Source organism: Tachysurus vachellii, chromosome 23, assembly GCF_030014155.1.
Source record: "Tachysurus vachellii isolate PV-2020 chromosome 23, HZAU_Pvac_v1, whole genome shotgun sequence".
Taxonomy (NCBI): domain Eukaryota; kingdom Metazoa; phylum Chordata; class Actinopteri; order Siluriformes; family Bagridae; genus Tachysurus; species Tachysurus vachellii.
In genome coordinates, this window is record NC_083482.1 from 3,874,631 (window position 1) to 3,895,976 (window position 21,346).

The 21,346-nt window shown below is 37.0% G+C and overlaps 1 protein-coding gene across 1 annotated transcript in view; it reads right to left on the reverse strand.

Annotated features, from left to right (window-relative positions):
* Positions 1-21,346, reverse strand: part of mgat5 (alpha-1,6-mannosylglycoprotein 6-beta-N-acetylglucosaminyltransferase) — a 72,477-nt gene that overhangs the window by 33,416 nt on the left and 17,715 nt on the right. Inside the window, exons 3-4 of the mRNA XM_060858986.1 lie at positions 17,763-17,933; positions 2,376-2,452 (exon numbers count right to left, since the gene is read on the reverse strand). Of these exons, the coding sequence (XP_060714969.1) occupies positions 2,376-2,452; positions 17,763-17,933 (248 nt within the window). The remainder of the gene's footprint in view (positions 1-2,375; positions 2,453-17,762; positions 17,934-21,346) is intronic.

Below are 21,346 nucleotides of genomic sequence, written 5' to 3' on the forward strand. Positions count from 1 at the left end.
ATTACAGCAAACCAATGATAACACTAATAACTATATGCATTATTTCTAGACCTTTTATTTCTAAGCTTTACATTCTTTCTAGAAATTTTTAAAATGAGAAAAAAAATGAAATGATTTAAAATGAGAAAAAAAACCCCAACAAGAAATAAGTTTAATGAACTTCGATTTGGTTTGCTGTAATAGTTTAATATTTAATATTTAATAATTATTTTTTCAGACACACTTAGTGCCTTAGGGAAGTTTTCTTTTTGCCCCAACCAGTTTACAGGTTTATAGTGGATTATTGTGTGCGTTCATGTTGATTCAGGAAGTGTTCAGAAATAAGCTCGGTAGTGTGTGAAACAGAGCGCCTATTGTTTTATGGTTCACATGTTCATCATATGTGAAGAAACACGTAGCACTGAGTAAAAGTTCTAATGGAAATGTTTTCAGTATTAAAAAAAAAACAAAGCATTTAACAGCTTAATGTTTATTGACATTAAGCTGTTAAATGCTTTGTTTGTTTTTTTTTTTTTTATACTGAAAACATTTACGTTTTGGAAATTGGAAAACATGTCACTTTTTTGTAATTGTTTCAGCCCAAAATAGTTTAATAGAATTTTTATTTATATGCGTTTTCATTTTTATTTTTAAATTTGTGATGCAACTTGCAGTTTTTGGTGCATTTTGTTTCAGAAAACATTAAAAAAAAGGTTTCATTAAATATTGCAATTTTTTATTTTCCATAAAAAAATGTCACTGCTTACAAAATCTGAGCATTTTCAATCGACAAAAGAAACTTTTTTTTTTTATTTTTTTTTTTCCTGGTCAAGTCGAAAGTGAGAAAAAAAGTTGAGTGACTATGACAACCATGCAGATGATTACTTACCAAATTTGACTGATTTATTATTTTTTTTTTTAAAATAAAATGATTTTTATTTCAGTTTTTTTTTTATTTTTTTATTTTTTTTTTTATGGCTCTATCTCAGTACCCTGTTTTTTTCTGTGAATGGACTTTTGCCATTAATATGATAACAGTAACTGAAATGAGAACGACTGTAAGAGCACATTAAAACGTCTTAATGTTTCTGTTTTCTGGATTTTGTAATGTTGTAAATCTCAACCACTAAAAGTTTTCTTCTTCCTACAAATAAAAGATGCCAGTGCCATTATAAAGCAGGAAGACTTCTGTCTTAACTAACGGGTTAAGAAGCTAATCATTACTGCTATTAACCAGGAGAAGAAGTTAAATTTCTCATTACAGGATGAATAAAAGGAGGATCGCAGACTTTATAACAGGGCTTAAGAGTTTCTTCGAGTCCGTTTAATTAAGAGGTAATCATAAAATGAATATAGACGCTGGAGGGAGGGAGGGAGGGAAGAAAGGAAAAGACGGAAGAAAGAAAACACAAAAAGAATGAAAGGTACTGTAGAATGAAAAAGAAAAAGAAAGAAAGAAAGAACAACAAAATGAAAATGACAAAGAATGACAGAAAGAAAGAACAAAAGAAAGAAAGAACAACAAAAAGAAAGAACAACAAAAAAGAAAGAAAGAACAACAAAAAGAAAGAATGACAGAAAGAAAGAAAGAACAACAAAAAGAAAGAAAGAACAACAGAAAGAAAGAAAGAAAGATAGAAAGATAGAAAGAAGGGAAACAAAAGTCTGCTGGTTCCTTGTGTCTTGTCTCACACAGTTTTTGATATAATTTCTTGACGTTTTATCAGTTTGCGAAATGTCGTGACTTCTGACCAACAGCGAATCTGAATAAATCTGCCCATAATTTTCCAATTATGACATCATTATTAAAATGTTTGTGTGTGTATCTGTGTGTGTACTTGTATCACAGTGGATATAAACAGCGTTCCTGGTATTACAAATCATTTTGAACTCTGCTGTAACAGAAAATGAATCAAACTTTTCTGACCAAGCAGGTTTGAGCATTCAGTGCAACATGTGGTTTGGGAATCTTCCAAGAATTCGTCTGTTTTTATCAGGTCACCTTGGTATCTGAATATTGTGACAATTTCATTTAATATACACGGCATGGTGTTTTTTGTTTCTTCTCTCGAAACAGACATGCTTCCCATATCTGCTGAGAGGAAAAAGGACACAGAAGCAGATAGTGTGTGTGTGTGTGTGTGTGTGTGTGTGTGCGCGTGTGTGCATATATGTGTGGGTGGGTGACCAGATAACAAAAAACAAGGGCGTGTTTTTTATAATTACTAAGGTCATTAATGAGAGATCAGTGCCACTGCAAGCCAATCCATGTGCTTCATGCATAGTGTGTGTGTGTGTATGTGTGTGTGTGTGTGTGCGCCATTGTGGAGCTCTCACGCTCGTCACTTTCCGTGTGCGTGTGTGTTGTGTATGTGCGTGTAAATGTGTGTGTTCACCTTTATCTTGCTTTCACAGTGTGGAAAGCCATCAAGAGGTGGCAGCTCACACTTCTCCTGTGCTCCACTGAGCAGGTCTGTCAAGAGAAGGGAAAAAGAGAAAAGGTCAGTGCTGCCAACATCATCATCATCATCATCGCATGACGTATTTCATTCTGGTTTGAGTTGCCGAAGTGGTGATGATCAAATTCTGGATATTAACTGTTATATGTCAATGTTAGTAAATAATAATAATAATAATAATAATAATAGTAATGATGATGATGATGCAAGAAGCAAGTAGGGGCCAAGCACATTCTCATTGGACCACCAAACCGACAGAACTATACTATTTACTAGGGCTGGGCCATAAAACGATAACGATATGTATCGCGATAGACACGTGATCGATATCAATAAAAAATGTGTGCGATAAAACGTTCGATATTTTTTATTCTTTGTCGGAGGAAAACAGAGGTTGGCGAAGCACGTTTGTTTGCATTAACAAAGGCACACAGAGGCACTCTCTGGTAACCTAGCAACGTAGGAAGTGACACACTAACAGCCAATCATGTAACAGTATCTTTTCGGGTTGCGCCTTATCGTTGTCTCGTGCTGGTCTGCTGGATTCCTCTTCAGTAACTTATTCAGTAGAATAACTTGAAGAGTTACTTTTTTATATTTTTGTAGGTTTTATATTTCAAACAATGTTACTGTACTGTATCAGGTTTGTTTTTTATATTACAGATGTATCTCAGTCTACCTCAGTTTTATTTATGTTTACAAAACTGCACATATTTTAAAACACTTTATTCACCAGAAGGTGAACAGCTAGTGAACTTCCGAGCACTAAACCTGCACTAAATTCTCAGGTTTCTCTATGTTTATATTTAACACTTTGCACTATTTATTACACTTTATTAAGCATTTCTTACATTTTGTTTCATTTTGCACCTTAAATGTTAAGAGATAATTGTTAAGTGTTCATTGTGACTTTACACTTTTGTTTACATTATAATTATTTGAGTTTTCCTGGTTGTTGACATTTCTGTCTTAATAACTGAGGGGATTACGATAAGAGGAAGGTTAAGCTTAAAATAAAAATGTTTAAATGTAATATATTTTTCTCCTGGTCCTTATTTTAAATGGGTCATAAAAAATATCAATAATTATCGATATCGACCGATATGAAACACTGATATCGTGATACAGTTTTCAGCCATATCGCCCAGCCCTATTATATACCTTTAATGAGACAGCCTCAATTCCTGTTTTTTGTGACCCTCCAAAGTTGCACAAAGCTCTTTGTTAACATCAGGTGATGTTGCTAAACAGTACGACAAGTTCGGTAATAACATGTAAAAAGCCATGAGAACCCTATACACACTTAAGCCCTATTCGGACGGGACTAGTTTTACAGGGGGTCGTTAGAGAAATTTCAGTTTCACAGACGTACTTTGTCATTTTAATCGCGTCCGAATCTGCCATGTCTGTCTTTATCTCACACGACCTGTGTAAAAATTCCAGAGCAAATTACCTACTGTTTTTCAGCAAAATCGGCGCTCCTCTGAGAAATCTAATCCCGTCCGAATGCGAATGTCTGTGATTGCCGAAAATGTTTTTTCCAAAACGCGTTTTCTTGTCTGTTTTGGTCAACGTGAACTACCGTATTAACCCTAGCGCACCGGTATTCAAGTTTCTGCTTTCTGCACACCAATAATGGATGTAAATGTGTTTGCTACCCTGCGAAGAAATACAAAAAGAAATCAACAAGAAGAGCCAAATCACGTAAATTGTTAAGACTGGCTACTGTAATATCAGTTTCAGGTAAGAGTACTTTCATTTCTATAGTCAATTACATAACGTGAAAATTATATAAAAACTTATTTATTCCAGTGGGTTTATAAGAAGTTCTATATAAAACCATATGATGACCATACGCAATCCACGCATCCTGGACATGTGGTCTTGTGCAACGCCCACATGTAAAACACAGACACTCCTACCTCCGTAATAAACACAGAGATGTTAGTCCCGTCCGAATCCATACATGAAATGACAGACGTCGGCTGAAAAAAAATTCTAACTCAAACGTCGTTTGGAAAACTAGTCCCATCCGAATAGGGCTTTACACAAATTTCTTGTCTGGCAATTTCACCATCAAATTCTTTGGAGTCTTACATGCAAATTTTTCGGTACAGTAACAATCTGAGAAAACAGGTTTAAGTTCGAGTCGGTCGCATTGCTTTGTGATAAAAAAATTCACTAAGATTAGACACAATTTGTAAGAGACGAGGTGGAAAAACAAGGTAATTAAAAAAGGATTATATTAAAACATAGCTGACTTTCTGTTTGATAAAACACTTGTGCTTGTATTAATAGATATGTTGATGATGAGTGGTCCAAAAACTAGACATGCATTATGTTCAAAGTTCTAACTGCTTAGTAACGACTTTAGAAAAATGCCACAGAAATTCCAATTCAAAGACACAACTGATTCTAACTGGTTTTTTTAATTGATCTTGGCTTTCCACACCTCAGGTGTAGCTTCCGCTTGGTTGGAATGAAAACCTGCTGCCATACAAACCCTTTCTGGAAAATACTGTACGCTCCGGATTTAGACGCTAGCAGAAATGTTCACAAAAGTTCATCTTCCCAGGGTATAAAGTGTGACTCTCGTGGCCATAAAATATTAGTAAGAAGGAGACAAGTTGCCAAGGTCCAGATTATGTAAGACGGTCCCCTGAGTGTTCATCGGAATGTGTGATGTTCTGGTAAGAACCTAAACTCCTGAGCTGTAAACAGGAAATGTGCCATCTAATGAGAGACATTTAATCGTGACAAAACGTGATAATCTGGGGGATAGAATTTAAAAAAAGAAGGTTGATTGATTTAATAATATTTACTTGAAGCAAATAGAAAAGATAAAGTGATGCAAATGATGTGAATCTGAGGCCAGAAAGCAAAGAGCAGTTGCCAGCTACATTATCTATATCTAATGCTACAAAAATAGAACGCTTCCTGTCCAGCCAAACAAAGAGAAGACAGAGTGTCTGTGAGAGGCTTTATGTAACAGAGACCGCTTAAAGCATACTGATAACTAATATGGGTTTAAAAAACAGAAGCATCCATATGTACTGTAACAGAGACATGATTGGGCCTCCTGGGAGCCAATTAGACAAGAACATCGCAAAGGAAGTCATGAGAATCATCATGGTTCCCAAATTTCCTATATGAAAACGGAAAAAAAAAAAAGTCAAAGGTTTAACGAATTACAGAAAGATCTACAGTTTATCCTTTTTGTCCACATGAGGGTTGAGCCTCACTTTTCTCTCATTTTTGGGGGAAGAGTCAGAAAGTATTGTGATCAACAGTACAAACCAGTTTACACCAGGAAGCAGAGTCCATCAGATACAAACACAATCTTATCACCATTCAAGTTTTTTTCCTGGCTTGTTTTTTACCCCATAATGGCTTTATAGATAAATATCTCAATTGTGCCTACAGTTCTGGCACGAGAAAGCAGTTTACACCACATGTGACTATACCCTTTAAGCCTGTGCCAAATTCCATGATATCTAGCTGGATTATAATCAGGGATCATGCTGTTTGGTTTAGTCATATTCTTGCCTCCTGATTGGATACATACTCCTGATGCTCACTCATACCCTTGCAATGGCTTAAATCTACATGATGTCAAGAGACAAGCAAAGGTCAAAGCACTGGGGGGGATTTCTGATTCTAGAGCAAACAGCTTCTGTATTAACCCCTTAAAGCCAAACCATGTGACTGACAATGTCATTACCCTAAGGCTAAGTGTCAGCACAAATAGAGGCAGGAAAAATGACAGCTACAGACTGAAATCTTAATTTGTACGATTAAAAGTCCATCTGTTAGTGGTTAGTTTCATACCTTGTATAACAGACAAAAACCAAAAGTCTATATTAAGGTAATCAACGCAACATGAAACGCCACAAGGACTCTGAGAAAGACAAAGTGTTTAGAAGATCAATGAACAAAATGAACACATTTTTTTTTGATGGTGCACTTTGTGTATTGTGTCTTTTTTTTTTTGGTGATTTTCACATTTGATGTATCAACATTATTTGGAAAGCAACATTTCAGTATCAAATCAAACTATTAAAAGTTGTATTAATAATAGATGGTGTTTCTTTTCTAAAGTGGTTCATGGACTATAAGCTTCCGACTCACAACAGCAAGTACATACTCTCTTACACTCACAGACTAAAAACTACAGGCACTTTCAAACATTAGTCATTAGCATCATGGTCTTTGTGTTCATTAGTCCAAATATCCAGAACTCATGGCATATCTGCAGAGCTACAGCAAACAGTAAAAATAAAATATCTATCTATCTTTCTTGATTCCGAGATATCACTCAGAACCGGAAGGAGACCAAATTCAAATGGAATTAAGTGCTGCATATGTGGAAGCAGCCTTAAGAGTAAAAGCCTAGCACAAATCATTAAGAATCCAGCAGACTAACACACACAGACACACACAGACACAATTTTCCATTAGCATAGTTCCAATGTTAGCTCAAAGAGCAACACAACCTATTTTATAACCTGGCCAAATTTCCACCATTGTCAGATCTAAAACCTTGCATTCATGCTAAATTTCAGGATTAGTTTTTATGCTGGGTTTAGAAATCATAAAAGATTTGAGAACATAAAGGATTAGACAGAAAAGCATGCAAGAGGTCTAGTGCAACACTTAACTCAATGCTACCAACACCTTGCTTCACAGTGAGGATGATGCCCCTTAGAGGTTTTTGACAAACTTAACACTTTGTGCCATGGTCCAAATGTTTGGTCTCATTAGACCAGAGAAACTTTTTATTGCCAAGTCCTCAATATGCCTTCCGCTAATCTGCGAATTAGACACTATAATCCGAACTCCAAAAAACTGTTTGCAGTAGAATAAATCAAATCAAACAGTAATAGTAACGGTAATGTGTAAATTTATATTACATAAGGATAAAGACAAGGTATTTCATGTTTTACCCAATCAGCTTTCTCTGTGTTTTGAAGACATACATGTTGAAATAAAAAAGTGATGTTAACCATGTCTTATAGTATATATGGAGGTTACTATACTAATAGTATACTATACTAATATACTACTAGTATATATTCAAGAGCAAGGATGGGTCAACTCTCGCCAATTTGCATATATAAACAACAACAAATAATCCAGAATATTGAGGACAACTTTCCTCAAAGACAATCTGAGAGGACTTTAGGCATTTCACCTTCTACAGTAGGTGAATCCTGTCAAATCATGGTGCATAAGTCCAAAGCTGAAAGCCCCTTTTGAATGTGCATGATCTTGAACCCCTCTCGAAAACCTTCAGGCAGCTGTAAAGGACATACCAACATGGATTTAAGAATACAACAGTAAACCTTTGTCAGTCCAAACCATTCATCACTCCATCCACAGAATTACGCTAAGATGTGGCTACAGTCTGCAAAGCAGAGTCAACACTGAACCAACTTCTTTGGGCTCAGTCTCATCTAAGATGGACAGTAGAACAGTGAAATGGTATTTTCTGGTGGGACAAGTTAACATTTCAAACAGTTTTTGGACAAAACAGATGTGTTTTTATGGGCCAACAAGGACCTGTTTTCAGAGTTAGGTACAAAAGCCAGTATCTCTGATAGTATGGAGACATGTCAGTGCCCATGCCATGGTGAAACCTGCACATCTTTGAGGGCATCATTTCTGCAGACATTCTGGAGCAACATATTCTGTCATCCAGACACCTGCCGCAATTATAGGTATGCGGGAATGACTGGCCTGCCTTCGGTCCTGACCTGTCTCAGAGTAAGTATGTGGGGCATTATGAAGCGCAAAATACAACATCAAAGGCCTGTTTCGAACTGCTGAAATAATATACAACGGGGGGTTGGTGGCTTGTTGGCTAGCACATTTGTCTAATATCTACAGGTTTTGAGGTTCGATTAACACTTCTACCATGTGTCTGAGGATTTCAGCTTCTCTGAGTACTCTGGTTTCATCCCAGAGTCCAAAAACATGCGTTGAAGGCTGATCTCTAAAATTGTTTATAGTGTGTGAGGCTCTGTAGTGTAAAAGGTTCTGCACTGCTATAGAGTGACATCCTGTCCAGGGTATACCCTTCCCTGGTGCCCAGAGTCTCCTGGGATAGACCCTAGGTAACCTGTGACCCAGCAGGATAAATGTGGCGAAGAGAATGAATGGATAGTAAAACATTACATAATGTGTTAGGTTGTAAAGTGTTCTATGTAGTACAGGCTGAACAGAACATACAAATTCTTTGCCAACTTTGAAATTGGAGTTTTATATAGCTCACAATAAAATTCCAGCTTTGTGAAGTGTCTAGCTTGTGGTTGTTCTGTGACTCTCCCATCTGTCCTGTGGATCAATCCATTTTACCCCTTTTGGGCCTATTTCCATTATTGTCTATGGAGTTTTGCTTTGTTACACATAATCCCACTTAAGTCCATTACAGTTCCAGATTGTTTCAACTCCCAGCTGCTTTTTGATGAGGAACCAAATCAAATCAAACAACATCTAGTTTTTTGTTAGGTGGTGTCTAAGTGTTGGGGGATGTCTGGAAAAGTGCACCGCTCCAGACTGGACGCCCGATTCAGTGGTTAGAGTTTAAGCGGTTAAAGAAAGTGGCAGATCATAAATGCTGGATCCAGTGCTCTCTTACCCAGCTGTGCTGCTGAAGCTTTTGCGATTGTTGGAGAAAACAGAAGGGTTTCTCTTTTGTCATCATGTGTGTTTGTATGTGTTTGTGTTTGAAACTCTGAGCATACATAACAACCACATATGAGCTCACAAAAACCAGCTGCAAGCTAAACTGTTTACTCCAGAAATGTTCAGACAAATTACCATAGGGACTGGGGTGGATGTAGTGGCGAAGTTCTGTATGTAAGGTTCGTTTATTATAGAAATAATTTGTTTACAATTACTTTAAAAAGTAAACAGAATCAAGGTTTGACATGCAGGCCAGAGCCGAGCTAATTACGAAGACGAAAACAATGTCGCAAGTGGAGATGCCTGTAGTTTCTTTCAACAGGTTGTAACAAATGTTTGCACATCGCTTTTAGGTTCCTAAAACACTCCTTTCAACCAACCACAGACATCTGATGTAATCTGCGTGAGCCTTTCTTAATCATGGGGCATTTTACAGTAAATTCTTTCCAGACAGAAAGCTATCGCGTGGCTCTGCACCATCCTGTGCTGGCTAAGCTCAAGATTAGCATGAAATGTAAATAATTCAAGATAAAATGTGTTAAACAATCTAGTGAGATACTGACAAAGCATTGTCTGGTGCTCTGTTTAGATGTGGGAAGCATTTAAGTCCTTTTTATACATGTATACATTTACTACATCTCTCTATAATCAGAAATTCTTTTAAACTCATCTAAACTGTCAACTAATTTGCATTAATTTTTAGCATGCTAGCTAACATTGTAGGTAGATTAAGTGAGATGAATAATAAAACTCAGTCAGTCAGTCAGTTAACTTTGCCTATTTTTTCCCCATGGTCCTTGGTTATTTGAAAGCACGCACACACACACACACACACACACACACACACACACACACACACACACACACATATATATATATAAAAAAATCTACTAGGAATTGTCACAAGTCCACCTTTAAAAGCTAAAAAAAGGCTTGACATACTCTAGCCTTCAAAAATCATAGCATTAAAATCAACAAATAATCCAATTTATTTTTTTTAATTATTTTTTTTAAACTGTTTTTTGCAGAACTACAGCAAAACTTATTGCACACGAAAACTGAGGAAGCTCTGAGAACATAAAATGCTACAGAGATACAGGGACACCAAAGGTTACTGCTTGTACCTGAAAAAAAAAAAAATCATGTGTAATGTACTGTACACATTTCTTCAGAGGGCAAAAAAAAAAGCAACAAGCACAAGGAATCATGGAGACTAAAATGTCCTTTTAGTGGAAAAAATAGTAAAGAAAGCAGAGAGTTTTAATAAATCAGTTAAAAGAGAGGAGTTAAAAGTGCATGCATTATATATAACTGTTTTTATGGTGCTGAGGCAAATGGTCTAATCTGAACCACACACTCAGGGAGAATTAAAGAGCTGCTGCATTGCTAGTACATCTCACAAACACACACACACACACACACACAGAGTATTACTATTTCAAATGCACAGACTCTCACAGACATGTAGCTTGCTTGCATGTAGTGTGTGTGTGTGAGACCCCACAAGTAGACCTGTAACTTTAATACAATCCCACAATCCACTAAACGTAAACCCTAATTTGTACAGAAAAACCACACACACATACACACAAAGTACAGAATCCCACACAAGCTCACCAAACCCTGTAATCAAGAAGCACACTCATACAAGCATGTATACTCACACAGACACACACACACACACAGACACACACACACAGACACACACTCAATAGCAGTTCATGGCTTTATTCCTCTGTAGTGAGCCATCAAAGCCACTTGGTCACAAGAGTCATGTGAGTCCACCTCAGTGGCTCTGTAATTACTGCAGTAGGGCGTAGAAACATCAGAAGGCGCGCACACACACACACACAGTTCTCAGTATACTCCCACCAACTAAACACACACACATACCCACATTACCCTCATCACACACACCTGAACACACACAACAATGTATCTTTAAAACACACACACACACAAACACACACACTTACTTCCCATGGATCTGAACATGTGATGCTTGAACTCAATACTTAGAAAATGTATACCCACAATCATCCTAAACACTATAGCCAACCATTACACTCTCGCTCTCGGAAAGAAAAAAAAAAGAAAGAAGGAAAGAAAGAAAGAAAGAAAGAAAGAAAGAAAGAAACATTTGACATGGTGTGTGTGTGTGTTTGTGTGTGTGTGTGTGTGTTTGTGTGTGTGTGTGTGTGTGTGTTTGTGTGTCTTTTTGAAACATGCTGGGAAAAGGAAAGTCTCTTAATTTGCTGTAGCCACCAGACACTTTATTGACAATACACAAAGAGCATTGTGTTGAGGAACTAAACAATCTTGTGTTTAAACAGCATGTAAGGCAAACATCACACTATCCCTAAAGCTATAATAAAAATACAATTCCAGACAAACAAAATCCAGAGCACAGGAAGCAGAGTAGTGACGAGCAGAACTGACGAGCTCTGATCCTGAACTGTGAAACTTGCGAATGTTATGACCTCAGAAGTAAATGTTGGCATTCTGTGCATTTTGGTTTAAATTCTTCTACCACTGTACCTTTACAACAAGGTCCACACTGAGCATACAATATTTCTTTCTTCTCTTCTGTCTCTAGCACTCACAGTTTTTTTTATTCTGACCCCTATTTTCTCACTCGGGTCTCATCCTTCTCACCTTTCCCTTTCCCTTTCCTTCTGTCCCTCTAATCTTTAAAAACAGCTTCCAGAGCCAGAGGCCGTGTCAGCGACAATGTCTCCGCCTTTCACAGAGAGAAACTCACACCGCTGACACAAAATGGGCATGCCGCCTCGGTCAGCCTCGCTCGGGCAGATAACGAGAGCAGATAGACAGAGAGAGAAAGAAAGGGAGATCTGAGTAGAACAGAGAGGCTCAGTGACTGGATGTGTTTAGCCAGGGGTATTTGTACTGAATGATGAAGTATTAGGATGCTGGTGACAAAAGATTAAGCACACACACTAATTAGATCAAGATCAGGTGAAGTTATTATACCAGTGAGGAGCATAATAAAGATAAAAAGCCATTATAAGCCAAACTGCTTAATAATTAGCAGCAAATGTCTTTTAGTGATGACCAGATGGCAAAAACAACACAAAACAAAACAAAGCCAAGCTATAACAAAACTATAACGAAGCCAACAATAGAAAAAAAAACTGCAAAAAAAAGAAAAAAAAAAAACACAACAAAAAAAACCCAAAATCAAACAAAAGCGTAAACAAACAAATAAACGAATAAAAAAAAATTGTAATTTTAAATTTTAACTTTTTAGCTGAGAAAATGGTGGAACTGAAAATATAATTATAATAAAATAAATTTGACAAATTTTACATTTAAATTTTATATCCTGAACTTATTTCTGTGACACGGATTTCTGTGCATTGTGAAAATGTCCGTCGTTAAAAGTCCGTCGTTAAAAAAACATTAAACGGAATTTGAAATCGCTTTGGCGTACAGACGAGATCTCTTCAAGCTTAAACCTAAAGACGTTATTTCTTAATGTTTCTACTGTTTCTGGAAAAACACCATCCATTAGACTTTCACTTTCAGTTTTAAGAGCATGATTTCATGACCTGCTTATTATTTGGTCAGTTGCTGATGATGAAACCTCCATAAATCTCATGCAAATAAGACCTGCTACGGACAAAAAATATTAAAATATTATTAACATAAACTAAAAGAATGAAAAAAAATATTGTAATAATAATAAAAAAACATGACAAGTTCCTTCAGGGTGCCAAAATAAAGTCCTGCTCAACTTAACATGCAATAAAAAGAATTTGAATTAAATACGTTCCTGTGTCAAACAAATGAGCACCAGAGTGTTTTTTATATTATATTTATTCATCTGGCAAACACTTTTCTCCCCAACATGACCTACAGACGAACTGAAATCTAATTAAAGCTTAGAGCTGAACAGCTGAGGGTTAAGTAACCAAACACGTCTCCTTGGCAGTTCTGGGATTTGAGCTCCTTCGCTGTCACTAGCGATGATGATCTACCACTGTCCCTTTTTATTGTGTACGTGAAGCACATGGCTTTTTATAGATTTAGCCCTAGGGCCTAGGCTCCATCTCACAGGATCCTCTGCATCTTTCTCACCTCACACTGTTAGGAACACAAGTCATAAAGCTTGAGTAACGCCAAGGTCATTATGCTGTCATTCATATTGCAAAAAATGTAATATTTAAAAAAAAAAAAAATACAAAAATAGCAACATATTCAGCGCGATTCGACTGTTTGTTAAATGATAAGGTATATCTGATCCATAAAGATGTCATTAATTCCTCTAATCATTATTTCAACGTACTCTTATTATTGCAACTTAGTATCTCAGCTTAAATTACTATCTCATTATTTCTAATTAGCTAAAGTAATGAGATATTAAGTTGAGCATCAAAAGAAAGGTGTATAAGAAAGTAGTGAGATCAGCTTTGCTGTATGGGTTAGAGACTGTAGCAGTGAGGAAAAGACGGATGGAGGTAGCAGAGACGATGTTGAGGTTCTCTTTAGGAGTGACGAGGATGGACAGAATTAGGAACGAGCACATCAGAGGGACAGCTCAGGTTGGCTGTTTTGGGGACAAGGTCAGAGAGACTAGATTGACATGGTTTGGACATGTACAGAGAAAGGAGATGGTTATATTGGTAGAAGGATGTTGGAGATGGAGCTGCAGGTAAGAGGTCAAGAGGAAGGCAAAAGAGGAGATATATGGATGTGTTAAAGGAGGACATGAAGGTGATTGGTGTGAGAGTAGAGGATGCTGAGGATAGAGTTAGGTGGACACTCATAATTCGCTGTGGCGACCCCTAACGGGAAAAGCCAAAAGTAGAAGAAGAAGAATGAGATTGAAGAAGCTGAAATGTCATCGTTATCTCATTATTTAAAAATAATATCTCATATGTCTTACTATCTTGTTATTCTGCCATTGTATCTCATTATTTCGAATGAGCATCTCACTTCCTTACTATCTCATAATTTCAACATATTATTTAACTTTGACTTGATATCTTAATATATTTGACTTGTTTTAACTGACTCATTATAGTCTATTTGCACACATTATCGCATTATTTCAATATAACGTGACATAATCTAACAATAAGACCAAGTTACCAAATATTATCTTTTACTCCACAGCACGACATTCTGCATAACAATATTATAAAACGTTATGTGTTCTCCTGCCGATGTGTTGGATGTGTAGGGTGCCAGGTTCCATGACAATAAAGGTAACTATAAACCCCTGTAGTACAGCAAGACTGGCTTACATGTTATCTAGGAAACGATGATATATGGTATAAAAACTATAAGTTGTGTGAAATATTAAATCAAAATAATCATATATTAAGTTGAAATAATGACAAAGTACATCATGGCTCATAACCTATACACATTTTATGTATTTTAATGATTGCTGAAACGTAAACGTTCTCTGGACTAAAGGTCATATTATCTTAGCACCTTATCAGAGGCACTGACTGTATAGATCATTTTGTAGGTGTGTAGTAACTAACTGTAGACCATCTGTTGCTGTGTACAGTCTGTAAGCTGCTTTTATTTGTACGTGTGGAAAAAAAATGTACAATTAACGTTTTTGACATTTTAACTGGCTGTCACAGAAAAGTTATTTTAGTTGTTCTGCTGTTTGTTGTAGAACCGAAACTGTGTGGCGGTCCTATTGCATCACGTTCGACTTTTAAATAGATAAATTTGTGTCAATGTGTCTTACAATGATATTTATTACACCGTAGAAGAAGGAAGTTTCCACGGTGCTGTGACACCCACCCACCCGCAACCACACACACCCACCCACACGCACTTACACCCACTCACACGCACTCACACGCAGTTATAACTCTTTTGTTTGGCTCTTTAAGTAGTAATTTACATTTAAGGCAGACAAACTTATCAATAGCGAGGTATAAAAGTGCTATAAAGTCAATATCAATGAATACATCAAAGGGAAGGGGAGATTAGCGAGGTGACCAGGAAGAATTTAAAAGCTTGACATGGAGAAGAATTTCCTGAGATGACTAGAAGTTTGATGTTAGCAGGATTAAGCTTCAGCTGATGAGCTGCCATCCACGATTTGTCTGCCAGACATCCTGAGATCCAAGCAGAAACAATGGTGTCTGAGGGAGGGAAGGATGATGAGTCGAGTGTCAACAGCATAGCAGTGGTATGAGAACCCATTGGAGGATATAATGCCAATAGTTTAAATATAGAACAAAGAAAGGAAGAGGACCAAGTACTGAGCCTTGTGGGACACCAGTGGAAAGTCTTTGTGGAGAAGATATCGATTCCCACTTTGTCACCTGATATGAACAACCTTACATTTAGTAATCAATCCATGCTTCTCCACAAATTTGACATGCAATGCTTCTTCTCAGATTTGAGGGTGGACAAAGGAGTCTTTTGGTTGACTGTGTCAAATGCTTATGACAAGTGGAGGAAAATGAAAAATGAAAAGAAATGGAAAGACAGCTGAAAGTAAGTCAAAAGTGATACTATTCTGCAGATACTGATGTCTGAACGACTGATAGTCTGGAGCACTGTGGAAGGGATTGGATCAAGTGGGCAGGTGGTTGGATTACAGGACAAGATTAATTGTAGGATCTCTTCAATCCAATTGCTGTGCAACACAACCAATAGCCAAATTTGACTATACCCTGACTCTTAGTCTCCTGAATTTTTTTATTCCAACTTGTAACTCTGAGATCATATAATGTTAAATAAAAAAACAAACAAAAAAATATATATATAAGATTTGGCCTAAACAGATAAGAAGATTTCAAGTCTCCTTGTAAAGGTTTCAGACTGAACACACATGCAACACATGCATGCGAGAAAATAAGGATGTGGTTAAAGTGTCTAACAAATCGATACTAGACTGCAGCTTTGGCTACTCAGCTACTCAACTGGAGTCTGAAGCACATTAGTTTGTAGGTTATAATCCGTTCTGGTGTCATTTGAAATCCTCCATACTGAGATATTAAGTTCTTGAAGCTTTACACTGAATGGATTCCAAATAAACACCATCTTTTAAACAGAACCGTGTTTTTAACAATACCATAATCAAAGAATAAAGAAAGATCGTGTTTGTTTGTTTTTTTTAGACTGAACCTTTTGCTTAAGAAAAAAAAAAAAGTTTTTTTTCCCCCCCTAAGTTCTTAATATCAGCAGAGAGAACAAAACATGGAGAAAAATGAAGGGGAAAGAGATTAAGAATATTAAAAGTAGATGAACAAAAACGGAAAATGAACAAGAAAAAAACAAGAAGAAACAAAAGAAGATCCAGAATTGCTGACATCACAACGTCCGAAGTGTATTAGATGTTACAGGCTGAATTTGTTCTCCAAAGCATTAGTAAAATAAAAAAGTGGGGAAAAGTATGAATGTCCTGCATGTAGTGTAAAAAACATACACAATAGCAGGAAGAGGGTGATGATGGAGAATACTCTCAGGGTATTTAAGGAATTATTACATAGGAAGTTAACAAAGCTTTCTGACTCAAGTTAGTGAGCCATTTATAACTAAAATCTTTAAACTATAACCTAGGTTTTAACCTACTTTAACCTAGTAGCCTGTTTTCATGAGGATTTGCTACAAGTTACCATTAGACAGAATTTCTATGAGTTAATCATTCATACAAAACTTTACATTTCAGTTCAACTGTTCAATTTTTAACTCGATCTCAAGTAACGGTTTTGGATCATTCTGGATTAGTGTTAATTTCGTCACCTATTTTTAATTTAGTCTTAGTCTTGTGCCAAATGTCCTTGTTAGTTTTAGTCATATTTAGTCATTCACATATCTTTTCTTGTTAGTCAGGTTTTAGTCGACTAAAAGTCTTTTAATTTTAGTCTAGTTTTAGTCAAGAAATTGTAGTCTTTTTAAAATAACACATTATTACTGAGATTATTACTGATAAACATTTCAGTAAAAAAAGTGTTTCACATGTTTCACTCGAACTTGACTGCACATCACATTTTTTACTTTATTGATACTGCTTTTAATTGTAATGCAAAGACCGGTCATCGGGACATAAGCTGTCATGTACAATAAAAGAGCCTGTGCAGCGACAGGAAATATAATTTAACACAAAAAGCCGCCTAGACCAGGGGTGGACTTGCGCTCAGGATTTTTTTTATTTATTTATTTTTTTGACTCACTAAACACACTAAACAGCGCGAGGCCGCGAACTCGTTGTGAATAGTTTAAAGGCGTAACAGCTGATGAAAAAGCAGAGACAATTGTAGACGGAAAATGAAGAGAGATTTTATCTTGGTTTTTATTTTATACAAAACATTTTCGTCTCGTCTTTTTTCGTCAACAATAATGCATGTTAATTTAGTCTTAGTCAGCGTTTTTGGACAGTGGTGCAGTCTTGTCATTGTCTCGTCTGAGTCATGAAAAAAAAGGTTGTTGACGAACATATTTCGTCTCGTCTGACGAAATTAACACTATTCTGGATCAAGTAAGAATTGTCCGCAACAGAAGACGCAGTACATTCACTTAAAATTTACTTTTTTCTGACTAGCTTTGTTTGGTTTACTATTCTTTACTACAATTTTTTTATTTACGTTGAATTTCTGACTTCTTGAAAGCAACTTAGGGTTTTACAGTAAATCAGACCAGTACCTGCCACATTGACCTTCTCGCCATTGGCGGAGTTGGGGGCAGGAGCCACCGTGCTGTTGGTCTGGTTAGAGGCCGAGCCATTGACGACAACGATGGTGTCCACTTTGGACTCAAGCTTGGACAATCTCAGCATGATGTTGTCCAGCAGCACAGCGAGAGTCTTCTTCAAATCTACAGAACAAAATTAAAATCAAGAAAAAAAAGTCAATTCGATTCACCTGTGAGATTATTTGCAAAAGGCTTCCTTTGTATAAACTGTCAAGGCTGCAAAGAAAAAAGGACATTAAAAAAAAAAGAAACTTGAGAATGAATATTACTGAAGTTTCATGTTCCAGTACAGAAGCAATTCCAGCCTCAGATATTATCAGGACGATTTTGTGATGCTCGATCGATGGAGGCAGCAGCACCTGTGTGTACCGGCTCGACTCATATGCTAACTAAATTCAGCACAGGTACTTATTCACGCCTCGGCTTGCTCGGAAGTGAGAATAACGACGAAATGTGAGAACGCAAATAATTTACTGAGTCGTGCTGCGCCACACCGTCTGGTGGATAAGCACCAAAACATACACTCACTCACACACGTTCTTCTGATTCTCGAACAAGCCTGGATATGATAAATAGAATAACTAGCATTAGCATGTAGCATAAAAACAAATTTATTAATTGAAGAGAAAGGAAATAGAAGGGACAGACAGACAGAGTGAGAGATACAGAAAGACAGACAGACAGACAGACAGATAGATAGATAGATAGATAGATAGATAGATAGATAGACAGACAAACAGTTGAAAAAGACAAAGAGAGACAGAAAGACAGGCATGGACAGAGAGAAAGACAGATAGACAGTCAGAGTGAGACAGAGTCAGATTAACTCAGACAGACAGACAGCGATAGAAAGACAGAGGGTAATAGATACAGATATGTGTGTGTGTGTGCTTGTCAGAGTACACAATTTGTTTTCTAGCTGTGAGACAAAGAGAACCAGAGTGAGAGCGGAGGATTTTTGTATCCCATCATCCCCTCTCCAGCTCTCAGACTGCACCGGGAGTGAGCGAGCCTCAAGGTCAATTACACACAAGCTAACAGTTTATTCTGCACCAGCTTTCAGAAATGCCTTTGCTAACTGGGAGGTGGTATATGAAGGCTCAGAGTCTGTTGTACAATAAACATTTTACAGTAAACAATAAACATTTCATGATCTCAGAGGAATAAATAGCTCACAGGTTTACTGCATGATCATGAGCCAACATTGCAAATTTTCTGCTCAGCTTTCTGCTTTTGTCTCAGTATAATGTTTCCTTCCGAGGATAATGCAGTGCTCTACACTCGGCCATTTTCATACGCTGTCATTAATACTGCTATGGAGGCGGATTACAGAAGGTTTTTTTCTCTTTCCAGAAAACGGCGTGATTGATTTTCAGCATCATATACAGTATTATTTTACTGCAAAGTCACAGCAAGTGGACAACCAACCAACGCATCCTGATAACTAAATAATAAGAATTTTCAGTTTTAAACCTGAATGTGTGATGAAACTCCGAGAGGAACTCAAACTTCAACCTCAACTTTAACCCAAATCCAACCAGAAATTCAACTCAGACTTAAACAAACTCCAAGTCAAACACAATATAAACTAAAACATACAACAGTTTCAACAATTGACTCAAACTCACTCAAATTTGAATTCAAACTCAAATCAAACAATTTGATCAACTCAAAATCTCCAACTCATCCCAAACTAATCGCAAACTTAACCTCAACCCAATCTTAACTCAAATCCAATTAAAACTTAGCTCTAACTTTTATCTCTCATATAACGCAAATCCTGGGGCATTTTCTTTAAATCGAACACAATCCATATCACCACGTTACAGGCTGCTAAGCACGTCACACATCATCGCTACAAAATCAACAACTCATTGAATTAAAGGTATTAAACTGTACTTTCACTTCTCCATCATCACCAATGGTCCAACTTTCACACTACCTGGAATAAAAACAAATATCTTTTCATCTTATGCCATCATTTACAACCCACAAGCCGCAGAAGTCATTAAAAGGACATGAGTGACTTGGTCGCTTGCTAATGTAAACACAAGGTCATAAAAACACTTGCACTTACCAGGCTAATAGCTTACCTAAAGTTATTACGTCATTTCAGCTAACAATCGTTTGTCGTCAATGAGGTTTCCGAGGAACCAAAACATCGGCCTAATGAATTTGTCAGCGCTCGATCTTACAGAAAATTCATTCAGATTTGTACAAATCTTTTATGTTATTCCAATTACAGGAATTGTGACATTATGACATAGGAAAAATAAATACAGCACATGAATCTTTCTTAAACAGATGGCATTGTGGAATAGAGGAAAAACAGCACCATGATACTGTACTACAAAGCATACAGTACATCATTGTGTTAGTGAACAAAACAGTGTGTAGATACCTACAGATTCAAGATGATCTAGGATTACAGCAAAAAAAACAATGTGTTTAAAGCAAAAGTGACACTCAGCTGAAACTTTGGTAATGGACTAACAAAACACTTAGTCTTTTATATAAAAAACCTAAAAAGGTTTTCTTCTTCTGCCTGCAGACACTCGATACACGCTGCTTAGGCTACGGTCATGAAAGGTTTAGAACGAAGGAGCTCGTCTGGGATTACCAACCTCACTGCGATCTATACTTTCTCCCTCCATATAGACCGCCCCTCACCCCAGCCCCTCACCTTGAACTACCATCTCCATCTCTCTTTCTCTCATCTTCTCTTTAGTCCTCCATAAAATTGATCCTTGGCTTTGCAGTCGAATAAGCTTTCAGGTTCACTTTACCCTGAAGGAGAAACTCCAACATCCCTTCTCTTTCTGTTTTAACAGTTCTGCTTTGTTTTCACTCTTTGTAAAATGAGGACATGCAGCAGTTTAGCTGGACTGGGTCTTTTTGCACAATAAGAAAACAACAAAAGTCCATCAAATTAGTACAGGTTGTTAAAACCACCTTCTTATATCATGTAGGGCCACCTTGTGCTACCAAAAAAAAGTTCTGCCCCTAAAGGCATGGACAAGACCAGCTGTGATTTCTGGCACCAGCACATTAGAAGCTGATCCTGTACGTTGCAAACTGGATCTTCCATGGAACGGACTTTTTTTGTCCGGCACCTTCCTCATAAGCTTCATTGGGTTGGGATGTCGGGAATTTGGTAGGCAAATCAATACCTTCAACTCCAGCCATTCCTGAGAAATGTTTTGAGGGAAGCAGGTGCATTAAAAAGCTCAAAGAGGTTATTCAAAGAGAGGTTTACTCAATCTGCAGCAATGTTTAGGTAGGTGCTACATGTCAAAGTAACATCTACAGTACATAAATGCACTCTGAACACCCATGACCCTGTGTCCGGGTTCACCGGTAGTCCTTCCTTGGACCTCACTACATCTGCTGTTTTGGAGATGCTCTGACCCAGTCATCTAAACATCACAATCAACTCCAAAGAAATGACTGTTCACTTGTTGCCTAATGTATCATCCTCCTTGTCCCTTGTCAGGTGGCACTGCAATGAGATACTCAATGTTATATTAACTTCACCA